This window comes from Mauremys reevesii, linkage group 5 (assembly GCF_016161935.1).
Source record: "Mauremys reevesii isolate NIE-2019 linkage group 5, ASM1616193v1, whole genome shotgun sequence".
NCBI lineage: Eukaryota > Metazoa > Chordata > Testudines > Geoemydidae > Mauremys > Mauremys reevesii.
In genome coordinates this window covers 87,735,916-87,755,897 of record NC_052627.1, presented here as the reverse complement: position 1 = coordinate 87,755,897, position 19,982 = coordinate 87,735,916, and the positions used below count along the sequence as shown (strand labels likewise).

The window sequence follows — 19,982 nt, the reverse complement described above, 5'->3', positions numbered from 1 at the left end:
CCCTGCTCTATATGGAGAAGGAGTAAGGGTGTGGGGGGAGAACACCCTGACATTAGCCCCCTCCCCCCCCCCCCCAGTAAGCAGGAGGCAGGGCCGGCTCCAGACCCCAGCGCGGCAAGCACGTGCGTGGGGCGGCCCTTTCCCGGGGGGGCGGCAGGCTGGGCCGGCGGACCTGCCGCAGTCATGCCTGCGGGAGGTCCAGCGGAGCCCCGGGAGGTCCGGACCTGCCGCAGGCATGACTGCGGACGGTTCGCTGGTCCCGCGGCTTGGCTGGACCTCCCGCAGGCACGCCTGCGGCAGCTCAAACGGAGCCGCCGGACCTGCGAACCGTCCGCAGCTGTGGGAGGTCCAGCCGAGCCGCGTGTTGGGGACTTTAACCCCGACAGCGAAATTCGTTGTCTGTTCACAAAGAGACAGCCAACACCAGCAAGGTCCAATCTAAAGCCTTTTATTGACAAGTGCACGCATCAACAAAAGGCCGCTCGTCTCCAGTGAGAACCAGGCCCTTTTTACAGCTTAGCATTAGCCTATATAGACAGTTTTATTACGTCATACATCACTCACTTGAGCAAAACCCACCCCCCTTTGTTTAACAACTTAAAACTAGACACTTTTAATATACACACATGCCTAGACTTTATGTCTACAACTTTAGATTATTAATTATCTCTTAACAACACCCAAAAGTTAGAAATACAGGGGAGTTTTTAAACAAACCTATAACTCAACCAAAAGTTAGAATCTGAACCGTGGGATGCTAGAGTTCCTTATCAGCTCTTCAAACACTGTCCTTAGCACAGCTAATGGTATGCCAGCCATGCAATCCCTGGTTTATCTCAGGCTTGTCTCACGTTTTCCAGGGCTCTGTTAAACAATGCTGTTTTTCAATACTTTTCCACTCTGGGATTATCCAAAACCTTTGCTAGCCTGATTTCAGTCAGGTTAGCATAACTGTTTTATCTGCTATATTTTCATTCAGGCCTAACACGCGCGACCAGCGGACCCTCCGCAGTCAGGCTCGCGGGAGGTCCGCTGCTCCCGCGGCTCCGGGGCGCCTCCCGCGCATGACTGCTTGGGGCGGCCAAAAAGGTAGAGCCGCCCCTGGCAGGAGGCTCCCAGGAGCAGCTCCAAGGCAGAGGGCAGGAGCAGCACATGGCAGTGGGGGGAGGGACAGCTGAACTGCTGACAATTGGTAGCCTGCTGGGCAGCTGCCTCACAGGGACCTTAGGGGAGAGGGGAGCTGATAGGGCGGCTGCCGGACCACCCTGGTTCCAAATCCCCACCAGCTAGCTGCAGCAGGGTGCTCTTCCTGCAAGCAGTGGACAAATCAGGCAGCTGCCAAACAATGTTATAAGGGAGCATTGCACAACTTTAAATACGCATGTTTCCTAATTGATCAGCAATGAAACAACGTTAACCGGGGCGACTTTAAGTGAGGACTTACTGTACCTATGTTGTAAGTTCTTTAGGGCAGGGACTATCTCTTTGGTCTGTGTTTGTAGAGCACATGGTGCAGTGAGGTCCTGGTCCATAACTGGGGCTCGTAGGTGCTATGATCATACAAATGAATAATAACAATAATATATTATGTCAAGCCCATATTTTGTAGGGAGTTTAATTAGATTGTGTCAGTCCTTGGTTCTGTTTTACATTATAGATGCAGCTTTGCTCTTTAAACTCATCACTTCTTTTTAGGGCTACTATAAAAAAACAAATGAGGAACAAATGCCTACATAGCACTGTAGCTGATTTTAGAAGTTATGCAGTGATACATATGAGTCTGAGATCAAAAATGAAGCCTGTGTCTGGAGGGATCCCTTTACAACACATAGAAACTTTAAGCTCACTATCTGAAGGGGAAAATCTGTTCAGAATCATAGATTCAAATGTAGATGAGAAGTTGACGTTGCTACTGGTTAAAATAGTGTCTGCTCATTGCTGAAAGTAATTCTGTACTTAACAGTGACAACAGAACGTCCAGTGCAAGTAAATGTGGTCAAGGTGAAGAAATCTGATAAGGGAGATTTCTACAAAAGACAGACAGCGTGGGCGCTTCGAGATCTTGCTGTTGTTGATGCCAAAGATGCTGTTAAAGTATGTATTCGTGACCTATGTTTAGAATGTGTCCCTAACTATATAGAGACTTTAAAAGTTTTTCATTCAGAGCTCTGTCGAGTCCAAGTTAACTTGTTAACTGTGAGCTACGCAAAGTTTGGATTCTAATGTCACATGAGGGTTGGAAGCTGGGATGGCAGCCATATGTCTATTTTGCTTGTATCCCAATCTGTCTTGCCCAAGGTTGTATCTGAACTCCAGTGAGGGGGAGCTAAGCCTGAGGAGCCAGCAGAGTATTCTCAATATCTATCAATAGTATTCTCAGTATCTATTCTACATAGTCTGTCAGAGGCATCTCAGATAGGTAGAGCTTGGCTTCTTTGCAAGAACTTGTGAGAGAACTACTACTTTTTTTCCCCAATTTGAGTGCTGTATAAAATCTTTACTCCAGATTCAGGTCCCCTTGAAATGGACTACCTTTGTAGAATGAAAGCATTACTGCTGATTTATAATTCATGCTAGGTTTTAAGTAATGCTTGTACCAGAAGGCACTTTGAAACCGTGGTGATGAACAATATATAAGAACCTAGCTAGAGCTGTCTAAAACAAATAATGTACGTGGTAATGAGATACATTTTTATAAGCCATCCACAAGAAATGAGAACATTGACCCATCTGTTGAAAAGTATATGACCCTGAGATATTTTGCTTCTTCATAAATCCTAGATTGTGCATGCCCACAACAGTAACTTGGTTTTGGCCCTGAAATTGATCTCTATTTTGTAGAAGGTAACTTTTCTATTAAGTATTTAATATCTCAGAACTTGGTGTGTAACTGGAGATGGGAATGGTGGGGACAAAACACAGGGCAAGTCTACACTAGAGCACTATATCGGCACAGCTGCGCCACTGTACTGCATCTGGTGAAGATGCACTATGCTGATGGGAGAGCGCTCTTTCGTTGGCATAATTACTCCACCTCTGCAAGAGGTGGAAGCTACGTCAGTGGGAGAATGTCTCCTGTCAACATAGTGCCGGTGTGGTCAGCGCTTAAGTCAATTTAACTTACGTCACTCAGGGGAGTGTCTTTTTTACACCCCTGAGTGACGAAAATTATGTTGACTTAAACAGTCGTGTAGGGGCGTAATGTGTAGCCCACACATTACTCATTCTTTCTTCCCTTTAATGTTCTGCCTGTTGGTATTATATATGAATAATCCAAAATGTTATTTAGATTTACTGGCTTGTAGAAGATTTCCGTCAAGAGTAGGGTGAATACACTTAACTTTATTACTCCTGTAATATATGTTTAACACACATGTTGGTTGTAACTTTTAAGAAGAGTACAATTAAAAAGAAAATCTAAATTTAATTTAGGGAAATAACTTCCTTATGGGTCAGAGTTCCCCTAAAACTATTGTTTCTATCAAGGCTTTTCTTTAAGAGCAGTTTACTCAGTGGAACCCAATATGTCTCTGAAGTGTGTGTGTTTTCTGTATGTATGTCATACTTTATAAGCTATTTATAAATAGCTTATAAAAACTATTAAAAAAACATTATGGTTGCAAAGTCAAGCACACAAAAGTTAAGAAAAGCCAGAATTAACATTGCCTATGCACCTTTAATTCAGCTCCCTTGTGGGAATGCATTATTATAATAGTTTTAATTACAGGATCACACACTATTTTTTTCCCACAGGACCCTTGTCTTTCACATCGCACATCATCTATAATGCACAACACCCATAAAATTGTGTGTACGCACACTTTTTATAATGTATCATTAATCATCACACTTAGCAGGTAATACTGATGAGGCAACTGAGATTCTTTTATAGTGCTTTGTGGGAAATAGTCCTAACAAAGATTTCATTTCCCATCATGTCCAGTTTCATGTGCCAATTGCTTGTAGGAAAAACATTAGCAGCAATACAAGTAATAGGTCGTGGTAAATGCTAGTCTAATTTGCACAGAATGTATAGCATTAAGAGGATATGAAACTTTCACTGGAGGAAAGGTGGGTATTTTAAAGTGCTTAGCCTGATTTAAACTCCATAGTCTATGTTCAGTGCAGTTGATGCTGGATATATAAGTGGCTAATGAAAAGAAGCTTGTAATCAAGGCCTCACCTCAGTCCCTGGAAAAATCATGGAGCAGGTCCTCAAGGAATCAATTTTGAAGCACTTAGAGGAGAGGAAAGTGATCAGGAACAGTCAGCATGGATTCACCAAGGGCAAGTCATGCCTGACTAACCTAATTGCCTTCTATGATGAGATAACTGGCTCTGTGGATGAGGGGAAAGCAGTGGACATGTTGTTCCTTGACTTTAGCAAAGCTTTTGATACGGTCTCCCACAGTATTCTTGCCAGCAAGTTAAAGTAGTATGGGCTGGATGAATGGATTATAAGGTGGATAGAAAGCTGGCTAGATCATCGGGCTCAATGGGTAGTGATCAATGGCTACGTGTCTAGATGGCAGCCGATATCAAGCGGAGTGCCCCAAGGGTCGGTCCAGGGTCCGGTTTTGTTCAGTATCGTCATTAATGATCTGGAGGATGGTGTGGACTGCACCCTCAGCAAGTTTGCAGATGACACTAGACTGGGAGGAGTGGTAGATATGCTGGAGGGTAGGGATAGGATACAGAGGGACTTATACAGATTAGAGCATTGAGCCAAAAGAAACTTGATGAGGTTCAACAAGCACAAGTGCAGAATCCTGCACTTAGGATGGGAGAATCCCATGGACTGCAACAGACTGAGTACTGAATGGCTAGGCAGCAGTTCTGCAGAAAAGAACCTAGGGGTTACAGTGGACAGGAAGCTGGGAATTGTGCCCTTGTTGCCAAGAAGGCTAATGGCTAATTTGGGGTTGTATAAGCATTTTCAGCAGATCGAGGGATGTGATCATTCCCCTCTATTTGGCATTGGTGAGGCCTCATCTGGAGTACTGTGTCTAGTTTTGGGGCCCCACACTACAAGAAGGATGTGGAAAAATTGGAAAGAGTCCAGTGGAGGGCAACAGAAATGATTGGGGCCTGGAGCACGTGATTTATGAGGAGAGGCTGAGGGAACTGGGATTATTTAGTCTGCAGAAGAGAAGAATGTGGGGTGGGGATTTGATAGCTTCTTTCAGCTACCTGAAAGGGGGTTCCAGAAAGGATGGATCTAGACTATTCTCAGTGGTAGCAGATGACAGAAGAAGGAGTAATGGTCTCAAGTTGCAGTGGTGGAGGTTTTGGTTGGATATTAGGAAAAACTTTTTCGCTAGGAGGGTAGTGAAGCACTGGACCTAGGGAGGTGGTGGAATCTCCTTCCTTAGAGGTTTTTAAGGTCAGGCTTGACAAAGCCCTGACTGGGATGATTTAGTTGGGGATTGGTCCTGCTTTGAGCAGGGGGTTGGACTAGATGACCACCTGAGGTCCCTTCCAACCCTGATATTCTATGATTCTAAGGCAATGTTCTCATTGGTGGGTGCAATAAGATAAATGTAATAATAAAATTGAAATTGTTCACTTTTTGTAAGTGACTTATTACGGGGGAAAGTAAAACCCTAGTTTGCAATTTTTTTATAAATGCAGCTGATTGGTTCTCTATCCACCGGTGCTCAAATCTTACAGCGATGAGTGCAACTACAAAACTCTAAAATGCAGAAAATGTCCATAGTTCTGCTCAAGATGCAGTAACAGATGCATTCCGATTGTATTGGGGCAAGGATCAACTGTATGCCTTCCCACTGGTTCCATTGCTGCTTCTGGTGGTCAGAAAGATAAGACGGACAAGGCCTAGGTCATTTTGATTGTACCAGCTTGGGCAAAGAGTACACCTCTACCCGAGGATCTGGGGGGCAGGAGCTGTGGGAGGGCACTTTTGGGGGCCCTGCAGTCCCAGAGTGGCTTGGGGAATTAGCGGGGGGCCGGGAGCAGCCCGCTCTGCTTTCCTCACCCTGGTCCCAGCTGTGTTGTCGGGGGAGGGGGCTTGGGGGAAGGGATTTCTCTCCCCCCTCCCCCCACACACACACTCGCCAGCAGAAGCGGAGCAGCCCGGCCCCAACCCCCTCCACTCCGCCAGCTCCCAGCCGCAGCGGTCTGCTTCCCGCCACAGGTGAGTACGGGGGGCGTCCTTTCCCCAACCTCTCTGCACTCACCTGCAGCGGGAAGCAGAGTGTCGCGGCTGGGAGCTGACAGCGTGGAGCGGGCTGGGGCCGCCTCGCTCTGCTTTCTGCTGCAGGTGAGTGCGGAGGGCGTCCTTTCCCCAACCTCACCGCACTCACTGGCGGCGGGAAGTGGAGCATCCCAGCCCCAGCCAGCTCCACTCTGCCAGCTCCCAGCCGTGGCGCTCCACTTCCCTCTGCAGGTGAGTGCAGGACCTTTCCCCAGCCACCCCCCAGCGACATGGCTGGGGCTGGGGCAAGGAAAGCAGAGCAGGCTGGGGCCGCGTTGCTCTGCTTCCCGCTGCAGGTGAGTGGGGGGGGGCATCCTTTCCCCCAACCTCTCCACACTCACTTATGGCGGGAAGCAGAGCACTGTGGCTGGGAGTTGGCAGGGTGGAGCAGACTGGGGCCAGGCTGCTCCGCTTCCCGCCGCTGCCGGTGAGTGCCTGTCGGGGTGGGGGTGGGGGGTGGATAGGGGTCGGAGCAGTCAGCGAACAGGCGGGTTGGGTAAGGTGTGGGATTCTGGGGGTGATTAGGGATGGGGGTCTCTGGAGGGGGCAGTCAGGAAACAAGGAACGGGGAGTGCAAAGCAAGTTTGATATAATGCGGTCTCACCTATAACGCGGTGAGATTTTTTTTTTGTCTCCTGAGGACCATGTTATATTGGGGTAGAGGTGTACTAATAAACAAATCTCCAAGATCTGTCACAGGAGTATTCATATCCTATGAGAATGTCACCAGATCTAGTTCAAGAAAATGGTTTTGTTCTTCATGGCAATCTGTAACCTGTTTACCTGAAGGTTTGAATTATGCTTTCCCCCCCCCCCCCACCCCATACAATCTATTTTGGAATATTTACCTGAAGTTTCTGAGCCTCTCCTTGATCAAAGTACACTTGTATGCCTGCTATCTCAGCACACCACATATAGTTGACAGCAGTAAAGCTTCCATTTGTCCCACCATCACACCACTTTTTTAAACACTAGAAACTGTCATTCCACTATTCAGAGAACCAGCTATAACTGATAAGCCTGATGAGTTTTCTCTGGTCTTTTGCAGGAAAATCCTGAATTTGACTTGCATTTCGACAAAGTGTACAAATGGGTTGCCAGCAGCACAGCAGAAAAGAACACTTTCATTTCATGTATCTGGAAACTGAACCAGAGATATCTTAGAAAGAAAATTGACTTCGTAAATGTTAGTGCCCAGCTTTTGGAAGGTAACATTCAATAATGGTGGCTTTTTTTAAACAAACAAAACTTACCATTTTACACCATTGTGGTAAAATATATTCAATAAAATGTATAAAAAGCAAATGCAAGGTCCGGTTTTGGAATACTAACTAATTCAATTAATGGACTTAAATACTAGGAACTATATCTATTCAAATTTACTACCCTAGTGGTAAAGATACTTGTTCATTTGAAGCTATGTTTTGGGGGAAAGCAGGTTCACTATTATAACAAATAGAACAAGACATTTTCTACGAATGAAACAGTCTGTATGCTGGAGACACAGAATAATTAGTGAATATTGAAATATTCACTAACTCCCTAATACAATAAAGATCATGTGTAAGTCTAAGAAGAGGAGAACTCTGTTCATGCTGGCATTTAACTTCCCTTTGTGCAGTTGTATAAATCTTACTATGTTATACAAATGTGTGTAAACTTCTTTTTGCATTTGTTTAGGATTATTCCACGGTAATCTGATACTCTTTTATATAAATCTTGGAAAGTCTTCGTAGGATTTAATTGCATGTAGTGACTAATCAATTGTCTTGGAGCAGTCTTTGATGTATCAGACTAACAGGAGTAACCTTATTCTGTATCATAACAACATGAGTAAAACTGTAAAAGGCTAAATCATTTAGATGGCTAGAATCTGGTATAAATTGCAGCGAAATGACGACAGTTCATAGATTGATTTAATCAGAAATAGCAGAAGTAATATGCTAGTATTAAACAATTAAATTGACTCATGTAGATACATTTAAATTCAAGTCATTAGACTTAAGGGGTATTTACAGGTTAAAAAAAACTCCTTGGGAACCTACTTTTTTAATGTTGAACTTGAATTTTTCAAATCTTATGATGTTGTAACATTCAACCTTGTTGCCATTTAAAAAAACACACACACAATGTTCATACTCTGCCCAGCTAATATTCTTTGCTTCCTTTCCTCTGCTTTTTTCACACCTTTTTATTCTCCAGAACTACCTAAAGTTGCAGAAGGTGCGTAACACCTTTTCCTTTATTATTTTGTGTAATGATTTTTTTTTGTAATTAAGTTGCTTTTGTTCTCTTGAAATAATTCATTGAATATCTTTTCAAATGGCTAGAGAAAGCAAGTTCCAGGTGTGTGATAGAAGGTGTATGGGACTACATGAATGTCTTTTATGCTTTTGTAATCACTCTTTTCAAACTGTTTTCATAAGCTTACTATTGTGACAGCAAAAAAACACTGAAACCTGTGGCAGATTTCAGCTAATATTCAGCTAACATTCAGATAATGTCTTGAGGTGTAATCCTCATTTCCTTCATTGTTTCCTGTTCCTGTGGGAAATTTCTGTTGAGCATCAACTTCACTCTTACTCAGGGAATTCAGTTTCTATTTATAGAACAATTTTTTCTTCTATGAATTACTCTTAGCATATTTTAGAGGTAGAGGGAAAGATTTACAAAAATGAGTGCCTAAGGTTGGGCTCCTAAATGCTAAATAAGTGGCTTGATTTTTGGGTGGTGGGAGGGCAGCTGTCTTGGTGGGCGCCACTGGATGTGTTGGGGGGAATTGTTTACATCTATCTGTTAGCTGAACCTTGGCACTTAATGGCTGGTAGAGGCCAGTATGGGAGGTTTGAAACCTATTATTAAGGATTGTGAAAGTAGAATGTGGCCCTGCCAAAGAAACAATCCCTTTACATTAACTATCTTGCCAGTTACTACCCTTTATCTAACTTTCCATCGTGGGTAACAGAATGAGTCCCCATGCTTCTTGAACTCAAGTCGCCTCCAGTTTATTTTAGTATTAAGCAGGAGATATCATCTGTAGTTGATCTTCTTCTAGCAGTCTACATAGGTAATATCCTGGCTGCATCTGCTAAATGTATGAGCAGTCTTCAGTAGCAGTGACTATGAAGCTTTCTTGACTTGCTTGTGGAATTGGGTAGGAATGAATTGGCAATCTCTTATGATGTGTTACTGAAATTCTCCAAACTTTCTTTGGTGTGAAGGTTTAGCTTTGGCTCTTATCCCTAAAACCCTACAAAAGATTTTGAAGTAAATATAGGGCTTAGCCCGCATGCATGCTTGTTTGTTTTTGTATTGTATTGTATGTGTTTCCTTTCCTGTATTTGATGTGGCCTTGTCTTTTAGTCTAATCTAATTACTTTTGTTTAAAGGAGGTTGAATTATCTATCTCCATTTAAAATGGTAGCACTTTTTCCTGGTTTTTTATTACAAAAAATGAATTCATTGTGGGCTTTTCTCCCCCCCCCCCTTCCCCTCATAAGAATCTGTTCCAAGTGGAGAAAATCAGAGTGTAGCAGGAGGAGATGAAGAAGCTGTGGATGAGTATCAAGAGTTAAATGCAAGAGAGGAACAGGACATTGAAATAATGATGGAAGGCTGTGAATATGCCATTTCTAATGCTGAAGCCTTTGCAGAAAAGTTATCCAGAGAGCTGCAGGTGTTAGATGGGGTAAGGATTTCTTGGTTTTTTGTTTTTTTTTTGTTTTTTTTAATTATATAATGAATTAGCACACATTGTGAAACTCAGTTTTAGTGCATTTTTGCACATATGACAGTATAATTTAACTAGTAGCTGAAAGCTCGAGCTACTGCACAGGTGTTATTGCACAGGTGTAATACACAAAAATGTGGTGGTTTTTTTTTGTTTTGTTTTTTGCATAGGCCAAAAATGGCGGAGAACTTAAATCATATGATACCAGACAATGAATCCCAGTGATAATTAAACCTGTTCATATTTTAAACAAAAAGAGCTCTTACTAATGCTGTAGCTGCTTCCATCTCATCATGTTGATTCAACAGATATTCTTGGCTTCAGAGTGACACAGAGACACAATCCTGGAATCTTATATAGACTTCTGCTTTATGCATTTGTTACATTTTATATTTGTGTGAACGTGTACAGTGCATTCTAAAGTAGAGGTTAAAGAGTATCATGCATATTACAGTTAACTGGATACATATAGTGCTATCTTTTGTCCCTGCCAGCAGGTAGGGGATCTTGGGGGACAATTACCACACGGGTGGGGTGCAAAGTAAACTTTATTAAGAAAATGCAAAAACAGGGAAAATTTAATAGTGAGGGGTGTGGGGTTTGTTAAGGTAGACAATTGGGGAGGGGTTTCTTTTGGTGAACAGTATAGGGGGTTTCAATAGTGGGGTACAATACAGTTGGTGAACAATTAACACTGAGGTATAAATGTAACAGGCAGTTAACAATTTCTATGTAGAAAGGTGAGTCACAGCAGCATATATCCAACTAACAGTTATGGAGAAATATGTTAAATAACAAACAATTTTAGGTAAAAATGTGTCACAGTGGTGTAAATATAGAATGTGAGGTGTATCAGAGAGGAAAAAGTAACCAATGGGGTTTTATGCTAGATTGGGATAGGGGAAGAGGGGCACGTGGTGGAGCAGAGGGAGATTTAAACTTAGAGAGACACAGAGAACAGACAGACTGTAAGGAGTCAGAGGGACACAAAGAAGCTGGGGGGGGTATGGTTGCAGTAGAAAGACCGACTTAACCACAATTATACAAAACACAGTAAAATCTTATCTATGATCTAACTTAACCAAGACTACACAAATTAGCAAGTAACAAAACACAATGCAACAATTCTCTAAGCCTAACTTACAGAGTATAATGCTAAACCTAACTTAACCTAATGAGTGCACCTTATACTAGGGGGTGGTTCTTTAAGGGTGTGGCTGCAGCAGTGGAGCAACTGCAAGTGAGCTGCCCAGGATAGAATTCAGGGAGGCACAGGCTTATTTCTAGCAGCAAAGGAGCTGTAGAACCAGAACCAGATTACAGATGCAGACCAAGGAGTTAACTTGGGTCTGTCCGTTGGGGGAAGAAAAAGCCAGCAGCTAGAACAGGGAGGGTCTGCAAGAGAGAGTTCTTACCAATCCCCAGGACAACAGCAGAGGCAGGCACAGCAGCAGCATCAGAGGACACAGAGAGGACTCAATTCGTTCACAATAATCAGGAGATCTCCAGGCAAAATTCGTTGTTCGTGGGAGGGGAGTTTAAAAACGGGGGTATGCTCAAAAACAAACGAGAGCGGGGGGAGGGCCTCCCAAAGACCCCTAGCTGATCAGACCAGGTGGCAAAGTAAGGACCTTCTCCGAGGTCTGCTTAGAAAATGTCTGGTTATATAGGCAAACTTAGGCAGTTTCCCGCCAGTAACTTTGATTGGTTCCCCTTCTTACAGGGGAGGAGAGAAGACTTCAGGTGAGCACAGACATGTCCGGGCAAGTCCTAAATCACAGGCATGACTTACATGCTCAGCTATGTGGCCATATAAGGTCTTGCATTCTTGGGCAGTGCCCCCTACACCGAGCCCAGGTCTGAACAAAGGAGGCAGGGGCCCACCCGCACCGGAGCAGAGCAATGGCTCCGGTTAGTCTGCAAAGGCCATTCCACTGAGCAGGGCCAGGCTATGACTCTTGCTAGCCCCATGGCCGGGGGGGGGCGGCCACACAGAGAGGAAAACAGAAAGGAATGCAGCAGGGTGGCGGCTGTAACAGACATCTTTGTGCAGAAGAATTGCATGTTCACTAGTACCTCTATTAAAGAACTTTAAAACCATTTCCAGGCCTTCTGAAATGAGCTGAATGGACTTCAGGTAAAGGATAGAGAAGGAAAAGGAAGGCATTCTAGAAGACGTTTTCATCTCCCAAAAAACAAATGAAGGAAAAGTGAGATCCATAAATATATGTTTAGTAAACCAACTCTTAAATATGTAAATAGACTAATAAAAAGATAAGCAAATTGTGATAAGAGTTCACTCTATGAAATGAGAACACTATAAAATAAATTGAGACACTAACAGAGGTGTTAACTTTGAAAAAAATATTCCGCTCACCTTAGGATAGGGTGCCAAGCAGTGTCAACTAGGAGATTTGGATTAATGCCACAGTATTGCAGAATTGGACTGACTGATCTTTGACAGTAACTTATTTAAAAACAAACAAAACCTGCCAGTGCTTTGTCACATAGTGAACTTAATGACTCGGTGATTCCAATATTTTTGCAGAACAGACAGGTTTTAACTATCTAAACTATATTTTTGCCTTAAGCTTGAAAGTTGTTTTTTCCTGGATGGGGTTGATTTATGTAGAAACACGGTTGTATTGCCAATTAAACAGTTTCTCTAACTCCAGCTTTCCATAGGGCAAAATCATAAAATCACAGGGACCAAAGTGTTAAAATTATTCTGTGACTACAGCCTTTACATGCTGACTAATGTTAGAATACTGTGAAAACTACAGCAAAACTTTATTCTTACTGATTTTTTATAAGAAGAGGATTCCATACTCTGCCATGGCTTAAGGCACCTACTCTGTGGTCATAGGTTTCAGAGTGGTAGCCGTGTTAGTCTGTATCAGCAAAAAGAATGAGAAGTACTTGTGGCCTTAGAGACTAACAAATTTATTTGGACATAAGCTTTCGTGGGCTAAAACCCACTTAAAATCTTAATATTTTAACATAATTGAAATTGGAGAAAGCCAGAGCAACCTAACATTTTGGGAGGTACAGTATTTGATAGTCATGAGGGTGCCATTTAAAAAAATGTATAAAATTTGTTATTCACAGTCAGGCTATAAAGTGATTAACTATTTGCTCTGCAGGCAAACATTCAGTCAATCATGGCCTCTGAGAAACAAGTGAACATCCTGATGACGCTGCTGGATGAAGCTCTGAAGGAAGTGGATCAAATTGAGCTGAAGCTGAGCAGTTATGAGGAAATGCTACAGAGTGTAAAAGAGCAAATGGATCAGATCTCAGAAAGCAACCACCTAATTCATCTCAGCAACACAAATAATGTGAAGCTGCTGTCGGAGATAGAATTCCTAGTTGTAAGCATGTTAATTGTGGCCTGAAATCTGAGACCTTTTGTATTGGGAAGTAACTATTTTTAGAAGTGTCTTATAATATCAGTTTTCTTCCAATAGAATAGCATGAAACTAAACTTTGAGCCAGTGCTTTGCTCATATACTGTACTTGTATGTTATCTTTTAGAATCATATGGATTTGGCTAAAGGTCACATAAAGGCCCTCCAGGAGGGGGATCTGGCATCTTCTCGAGGCATTGAAGCCTGCACTAATGCAGCTGATGCCCTTTTGCAGTGTATGAATGTAGCTCTTCGACCAGGTAAAGCTTTTATTAAATAAAATAGGGAAAATGTAATACTCTCATTGTTACAGTAGTACCTCTCCTTTCAGTTTTTTAGATAGTTTTTCCACACATAGGGAATCTTGCCGTGTAGCTTCTTCCACTCCTAACAAAGAAACATACCAGTCTTAAAATATTTTCTGTTGTGATTTTTAGGACACAATATGCTTTATGCAGTCAAACAGCAACAACAGCGGTTCAGTGACCTACGTGAACAATTTGCACGAAGACTTGCCAGTCATCTGAACAATGTGTTCGTTCAGCAGGTAATTTATGGTACTTTGCTTCTTTAATCCAGATGTTTGCAGCTAGATGGCCTTTTTGGAAGCTTTGAAAACAAACAATCATAAAGTTTGATGTGATTAACTGAAATCCAAGCACATTTTCTGATCCACATAATAACTTACCTGACTCTGACACATTTATTTACAATAGTCTAATAAGTATGTATAATACTCAATTCAAGTGGAGAGATTTCTAATGGCTTCTAACAGCTAGATGCCACGGAAATAACCGTCTAGATGTCTTTGCACAAAATGACCTATATTAAATTTGACATGTACCTTAAGGTTCAGTTTTGTGATATAACCATAGTAATTTATTTTAGCCTTAAAAGTTCAGTAGCTGAAACAACAAAGAGCAATAGTCTGTGAGAGCCGGAATGAGTATTAAAAGGTGGTCCCTTCCCTACCACAGAAGGGCCCATCTCCACTACAGATATAATTGTATCAAGGAAGCTGTATTATGACTGTTCGCACATCTATTGTTATGCCGCTGTTCCAGTTCTTCATGTAGCTTGGTTACAAAACATGGCTGAATTTCAGTCTATGCAACAAATTGGAATTATGATATAAGCATGGATTTGGACATAAGGTAAATAGGCTGCCTGATACGATCGTATTTGTAGTAGGGATGAGTCCTACACAATTCAGTAGGACTTTGATCTAGATATTTCTTGTAGTGGAGCAAGTGGCATACTCCCAGTTCTGTAGGTGAATTGTTCTAAAATTATAAGTGAAGTAACTTTTTAAAATCTTACAATATGGGTGAAGGAGGCTTGAATTGAGGACTTGTAGAAGGTGTTGGATTAAAGTGTTTATAGGATTGGTTCCAAGCAGAGGAGACTAAACAACTCTTGCTTTTGCAATTCCGCAGGGTTTTTTTGTATGGACCTTGCAGCAAGTAGAATCGTCTTGATGTGGCTTTGATCCTTGTTTTAAATGATTTCGAATTCATATTGTGTGGGGTTGTGTGGTTTTTTTTAGCACATTTCAAGTTTCAACACTTTTTTTATTATTCCTGTATTTTATCTCCAATTAGTTTGCTCAGACCCTTCTTCAGCTCTATAACAGGTCCTACTATCTTTCGGTTTCTGTGAGTACATCAGGTTTGATTCAAGCTTCTCTAATTTTATTTTGTTTTTAAAAGCTTGCTAAATCTAACTAGCTGTTGCAACTTTGGCTTCATAAATCGGAAACTTGCCTTTATTGGTTGCAGAGTATAAGGGCTCCTCCTCCAATGTTCGTATCAGCACTCAAGCTTTGTGTGTCTGTTAGTGGACAGACAACATTCACATGGCCTCTGAAGCATAACTAAGGTGGTGAAGTGACAAGTTGCATGAAGAAAACTTTTATTACATTTGCCACAAAATGAAAAGGTTTGTGCATAACCAATACAAACAGCACCAAACAAAAAAAGCAGGCTGAAATGCTAATAGTTCTTCTAGGTATTGCAGAAAATGAAGAGTTTTTCCAAATAATAGAGTAATGCAGGATAATCCCACGTGCACATGACATTGCGTTTGGCAGTGCAGATTCTCCCTGTAATGGCAAGTATTTCTCTACTTTGTAAAAGAATAACGTGCTGGATCTGCTTAGAATTGTCATTGTTAGCTTCTGCTCTTTCTAAATTTTTTTTACCCTTCCTTACATTTAACCCCCCCCCCCCGCAAATCTGTGGCACCCCACTTCTTCATCTATCAGTGTGTCTAAATGAACAGGTAGGGCTTGAACACCATTGTCTCTAGTAAATGGTTCTCATTAGTGAAGCTGGAAAGTTAGATTTGCTGGGCAGTGCAGTAAGAGGATGGTTGTGCATTTAAGTGCAGATTTATTGAGAACTTGCTTTTATAATTTTATGCTCCTGATAATGCTTTTTTATACAAGTTTAGAGAGTTAGCTCTTACTACAATGTAATACATCTATACCCCAATATAACATGAATTCGGTTATAACGCGGTAAAGCAGCGTTCTGGGGGGGGGGCTGCGCACTCCAGTGGATCGAAGCAAGTTCGATATAACGCGGTTTCACCTATAACGCAGTAAGATTTTTTTGGCTCCCGAGGACAGCGTTCTATTGGGGTAGAGGTGTATATTGGTTGCATTCATCTGATATATCACTTATCTAAGCCATACTGTTGGTGCATACTGGAGGAAACTTCAGAGGGAGGATATATAAAAAACAGTAAACTTACTCAGCCAGTTGTATTCTGTATTACCTTTGCCAAGATTTCTAATCTTTGTGCCTGGATAAGTGCTGACACCAGTCCAGTTTCTTCTTCTGCTTAATCCTTCAGTGAGGACATTGGGAGGGTGTAAACTCAAAATCTGATGTCCCATTCAGCAGAATTGAGTAATTTCACTACAGGTTCAAGTAGGAAAAGCTGATGGACTGGGAAGGAATATGCCCTTGTTTAAACTCTCATCTTCAAATGTAGCAGCAGCAAGAACAACAAATTATACTTTAAATTTAGCATGTTAGACAGTACGGAAGTGTGTTGTGTCAAAGGTATTGGCTTATAAAATGGCATACTGTCTTACTAGGCAGTTGGATGAATTGAAAGCAGAAATTGCCCATTTAAATGTATATGAAATGTCTCTAACTGGTGCATTTTCTCTTGTCTTTAACATCTTGTTGAGAGTTGCACTTTTTGTTTAGAACTACTTGTGTGAGTTATTTGAATTTCTCATGTAAGCACTTTCCTTGTTTCATTAAGAAGCAATCCTAAACCAGAAAAGGCAAGTGTGAAAACATGAAGCAGTTCAGTCTTCTGCTCATACATACAATCAATTTATATTGTCAGCTGAATTTATTTAGACATGATAAAGGGAGAATAAACTCCAGTGGATTTATCCAAGCTTAGATATCTTAACCTTAAACTATAATGCAGCTTGTTTCATTTTAAAAACAAAGTTTTATGTACCAGTGAATTCACTTATATTTTTAATTTAAAAGAATCAAACAAGAAAGTCTAGAAATCTGACATTTTAAACAGAAAAATGCAACTCCACATTAGAGCTCATTGCATTTGCAAAAAGTCTGCAGTTACTATTGCTAACATTCAGCAGTTGATACAGTTAAACATTTACTTGTCTGCGTTCTAATCTTGTTTTCTAAACTTGTATTTTATTTAATAACATCCTAAAGTTACAGATAATTTATCAGGTTCCCTTAGTAAGGAAAACATAAATCAGCTGGGCTTTCTTCTTTTGAAACAGTCCTAAGGGACAGTGGACAGCAAACTTGATAAAAGCTTGCAGTGCAACGTGAGGACAAAAAACTGTAATTTTGTGCTATGTACGTATTTAGTGGCAGTACGCTGAACCAGAGGTGGTACTCCTTTTTGTGTGGCATTTTTGGAGGAAAAACACCTGTTAGTTCTGGGCCCCTAGATGCTAGAATTTAAACAAACTGGATGTCATTCGGAGTAGAGCAACAGAAAAAATTAAGATGGAGAGATTGACTTGGAAGGAAAAATAAGTAGAACAAAGTTAACTTTGATAGATCATGGCTAGAGGGTGAACATGATCAACTATAACTATGTGAAGAATGTTAATATCAAGCAGAGAGGGAAATTCTTTGAAGTGGTACAAGAGGGGCATGAATTGGAATTATGGGATGAAATAAACAAAGGAAATTTTGGCTGAATATCTGAGAATGTCCTAACAATAATATCAAGAAATTGTACAGAAGTCCTGCAAGAAAAGTGATGGAAGCCCCAATAGTTGAGTCTGGACTGAACAAAACAACTGAAATATATATTGTAGGAAACAAGGCTGCATAGTAGGAGGATGAAATAGATGACTAAGAGGTTTTCTGTATTGCATTTCTATGAAAAGCCTATCTTAAAAAGGGTGGGTGGCATCAAAGAGCAATTAAGAATATTTTGCTGTTACTGAACTAATATACGACCTTTTAACAGTGTTAATTCCCTTACAAATAGGAAGATAATTGCTGTTGTTGACATATTATATCTACTTACTCTTGTTTAAGCCTAGCTGATCCCTGTTTTTTTTAATTGTTTTGTTTTAAATAAATATGCAGCAATAAAGACAAACGACACATACATACTATGACCACAAAGATCACACTCTCCTCATTTGGCAGGGGTGACTCAAGTGTGGCCTGTGCCCATCTGAGCTTATACCAAGGTGTGGTCCGCCTCCTGCATTTCTAATTTGTATTTGGTAAAGTCAAATTTCAAAGTTTCGGTTGGGTTTTAGAGAGAAAAATTTATCTGAGTGTGTGAACTTACTCTTTGCTGGGACAAATAAGAAAAGTCATCTCAGGCTAGGAATCATTTTAATGTAATCTGCTAATTTATGCTGTATCCCAAATTGGATGTCGTTTTCTTTATCATTCCAATTATGAGAAAGGAGGCTGTAATAAAAGTAATAATAAAAAAAATCATAGTTTGACTAGTTCGTCTAAAGCATTTTAAATACACTGAATTGTTCGGATTGCAGTGTTTAGTTAAGGTTATTTTTCAGTTAACGTTTATATGGAATGTCCAGGTTTAAGTCTCTTAATTTAGGTGTCCATGGCTAAATTACAGTTGAAAACGACAAAGATTTTGAGTTCTACACACTTCTTTTACATACATTGCGCCTAATTCCCAAGTGTTTGAACTGTACTTGGTACAGTGGGAAGTGGCTATGGGGGAAGTTGGCCCTAAGTAATCTTTTTTGTTTCTGTGTTCTAGGTGCCAAACTGGCATCCCATGTAACTTAAAGCAGCCTAATGGCTGCTCTAAACTACACACACTAAAATCATCTTCTTAGGACCACCTTGCCAAATGGTCACCCCCATCCCATCTCTTACCTGCTCAAGGATACCCTTATATCTGGAGAGAGTGGCTGACAGTGGTTTAAGCTGACTTTACACTACTTGAAAATTCTGTTATGTCACAGGAATCACTGGCTGCCTAACCAGGGCAGTTTTGTGCCCTCTGCACTGCCAGAAAAGCAGTGAAAATTGAAAAATGAAATCTGTGAAATATAACCTTGAATTGAGCTAATAATCATACAGTCTACTATGACTCCAGATTGCATTTGTCATCTCAACTTGTATTAAACCAGTGATCTCCAACCTTTTTACGCACAAGATCATTTTTTGAATTTAAGTGCAACCCAGGATCTATCCCGCCCCTTCCCTGAAGCCCCACCCCACTCACTCCATTCTCCCCCACCTCACTTACTTTCACCGGGCAAGGGTTTGGGGTTTGGGAGGGAGTGTGGGCTCCGGGCTGGGGCTGAGGGGTTCGGAGTGTGGGAAGGGGCTCCGTAGAGGGTTGGGGTGCAGGAGGTAGTGAAGGGTGCAAACTCTGGGAGAGAGTTGGGGTGCAGGTGGGGGCTCTGGGCTGGGGCATAGAGTTGGGGTGCAGGAGGGGGTATGAGTTGCTGGCTCTGGAAGGGGGTTCAGGGGCTCCCAGAAGGGGCCAACTTGCCCCTGCCCCTCTCTGCAGGCACCGTCCCCGCAGCTCCCATTGGTCACAGTTCCCCATTCCCAGCCAATGGAAGCTGTAGGGGCAGTGCTTGCAGGCAGGAGCAGCATGTAGACGGAGACCCCTGCCCCTCCCCAAGGACTGCAGGGGCATGCTGGCGGCTTCCGGGAGTGGCGTGGGGCTGGGGCAGGCCGGGAGCTTTCCTTAGTGTGGCCCTGCTGTGCCACCGGACTTTAGGCGGCCAGAGATCGTAATTGACTGGGAGAGTCTCCAGGATCGGACCAGTCGACCGGTTGGTGACCACTGTATTAAACACAAAAAAACCCTTACTTTTAAAGAACATTATTAAGGTTGCAAAGACATGCACTCAAAAATTAGGAAATGCCAGAATTAAGGTTACCTGTACCACCTTAATTCAGCCCCCTTGTTCATGTGCATTAAGATACAGTTTTAATTACATGATTGCATACTATTTTTTTCCACAGGCCCTCTGACATTCAGTGTATGAGATGGACCATGCTCCAGGGATGAATCAGGGTTTTGTAGTAAAGGAGGCAGTTGTCTGTTTCATTTGTTGCAGAAGTTAAAAGGTGTGTAGTGAATGAGGCAGTGGATTGAAGAAAAAGAG

At 41.8% G+C, this 19,982-nt stretch overlaps 1 protein-coding gene across 5 annotated transcripts in view; it reads left to right on the top strand.

Annotated features, from left to right (window-relative positions):
• EXOC1 (exocyst complex component 1) overlaps positions 1-19,982 on the top strand; it is a 65,728-nt gene that overhangs the window by 8,982 nt on the left and 36,764 nt on the right. For 3 of the 5 annotated variants that reach the window (XM_039539770.1, XM_039539767.1, XM_039539768.1), the window contains exons 3-9: positions 1,964-2,094; positions 7,263-7,422; positions 9,715-9,902; positions 13,088-13,315; positions 13,479-13,611; positions 13,789-13,898; positions 14,953-15,006. In XM_039539770.1, coding sequence (XP_039395704.1) covers positions 1,964-2,094; positions 7,263-7,422; positions 9,715-9,902; positions 13,088-13,315; positions 13,479-13,611; positions 13,789-13,898; positions 14,953-15,006 — 1,004 coding nt within the window. The remainder of the gene's footprint in view (positions 1-1,963; positions 2,095-7,262; positions 7,423-9,714; positions 9,903-13,087; positions 13,316-13,478; positions 13,612-13,788; positions 13,899-14,952; positions 15,007-19,982) is intronic. The other 2 variants (XM_039539772.1, XM_039539771.1) reach the window with 1 other exon arrangement.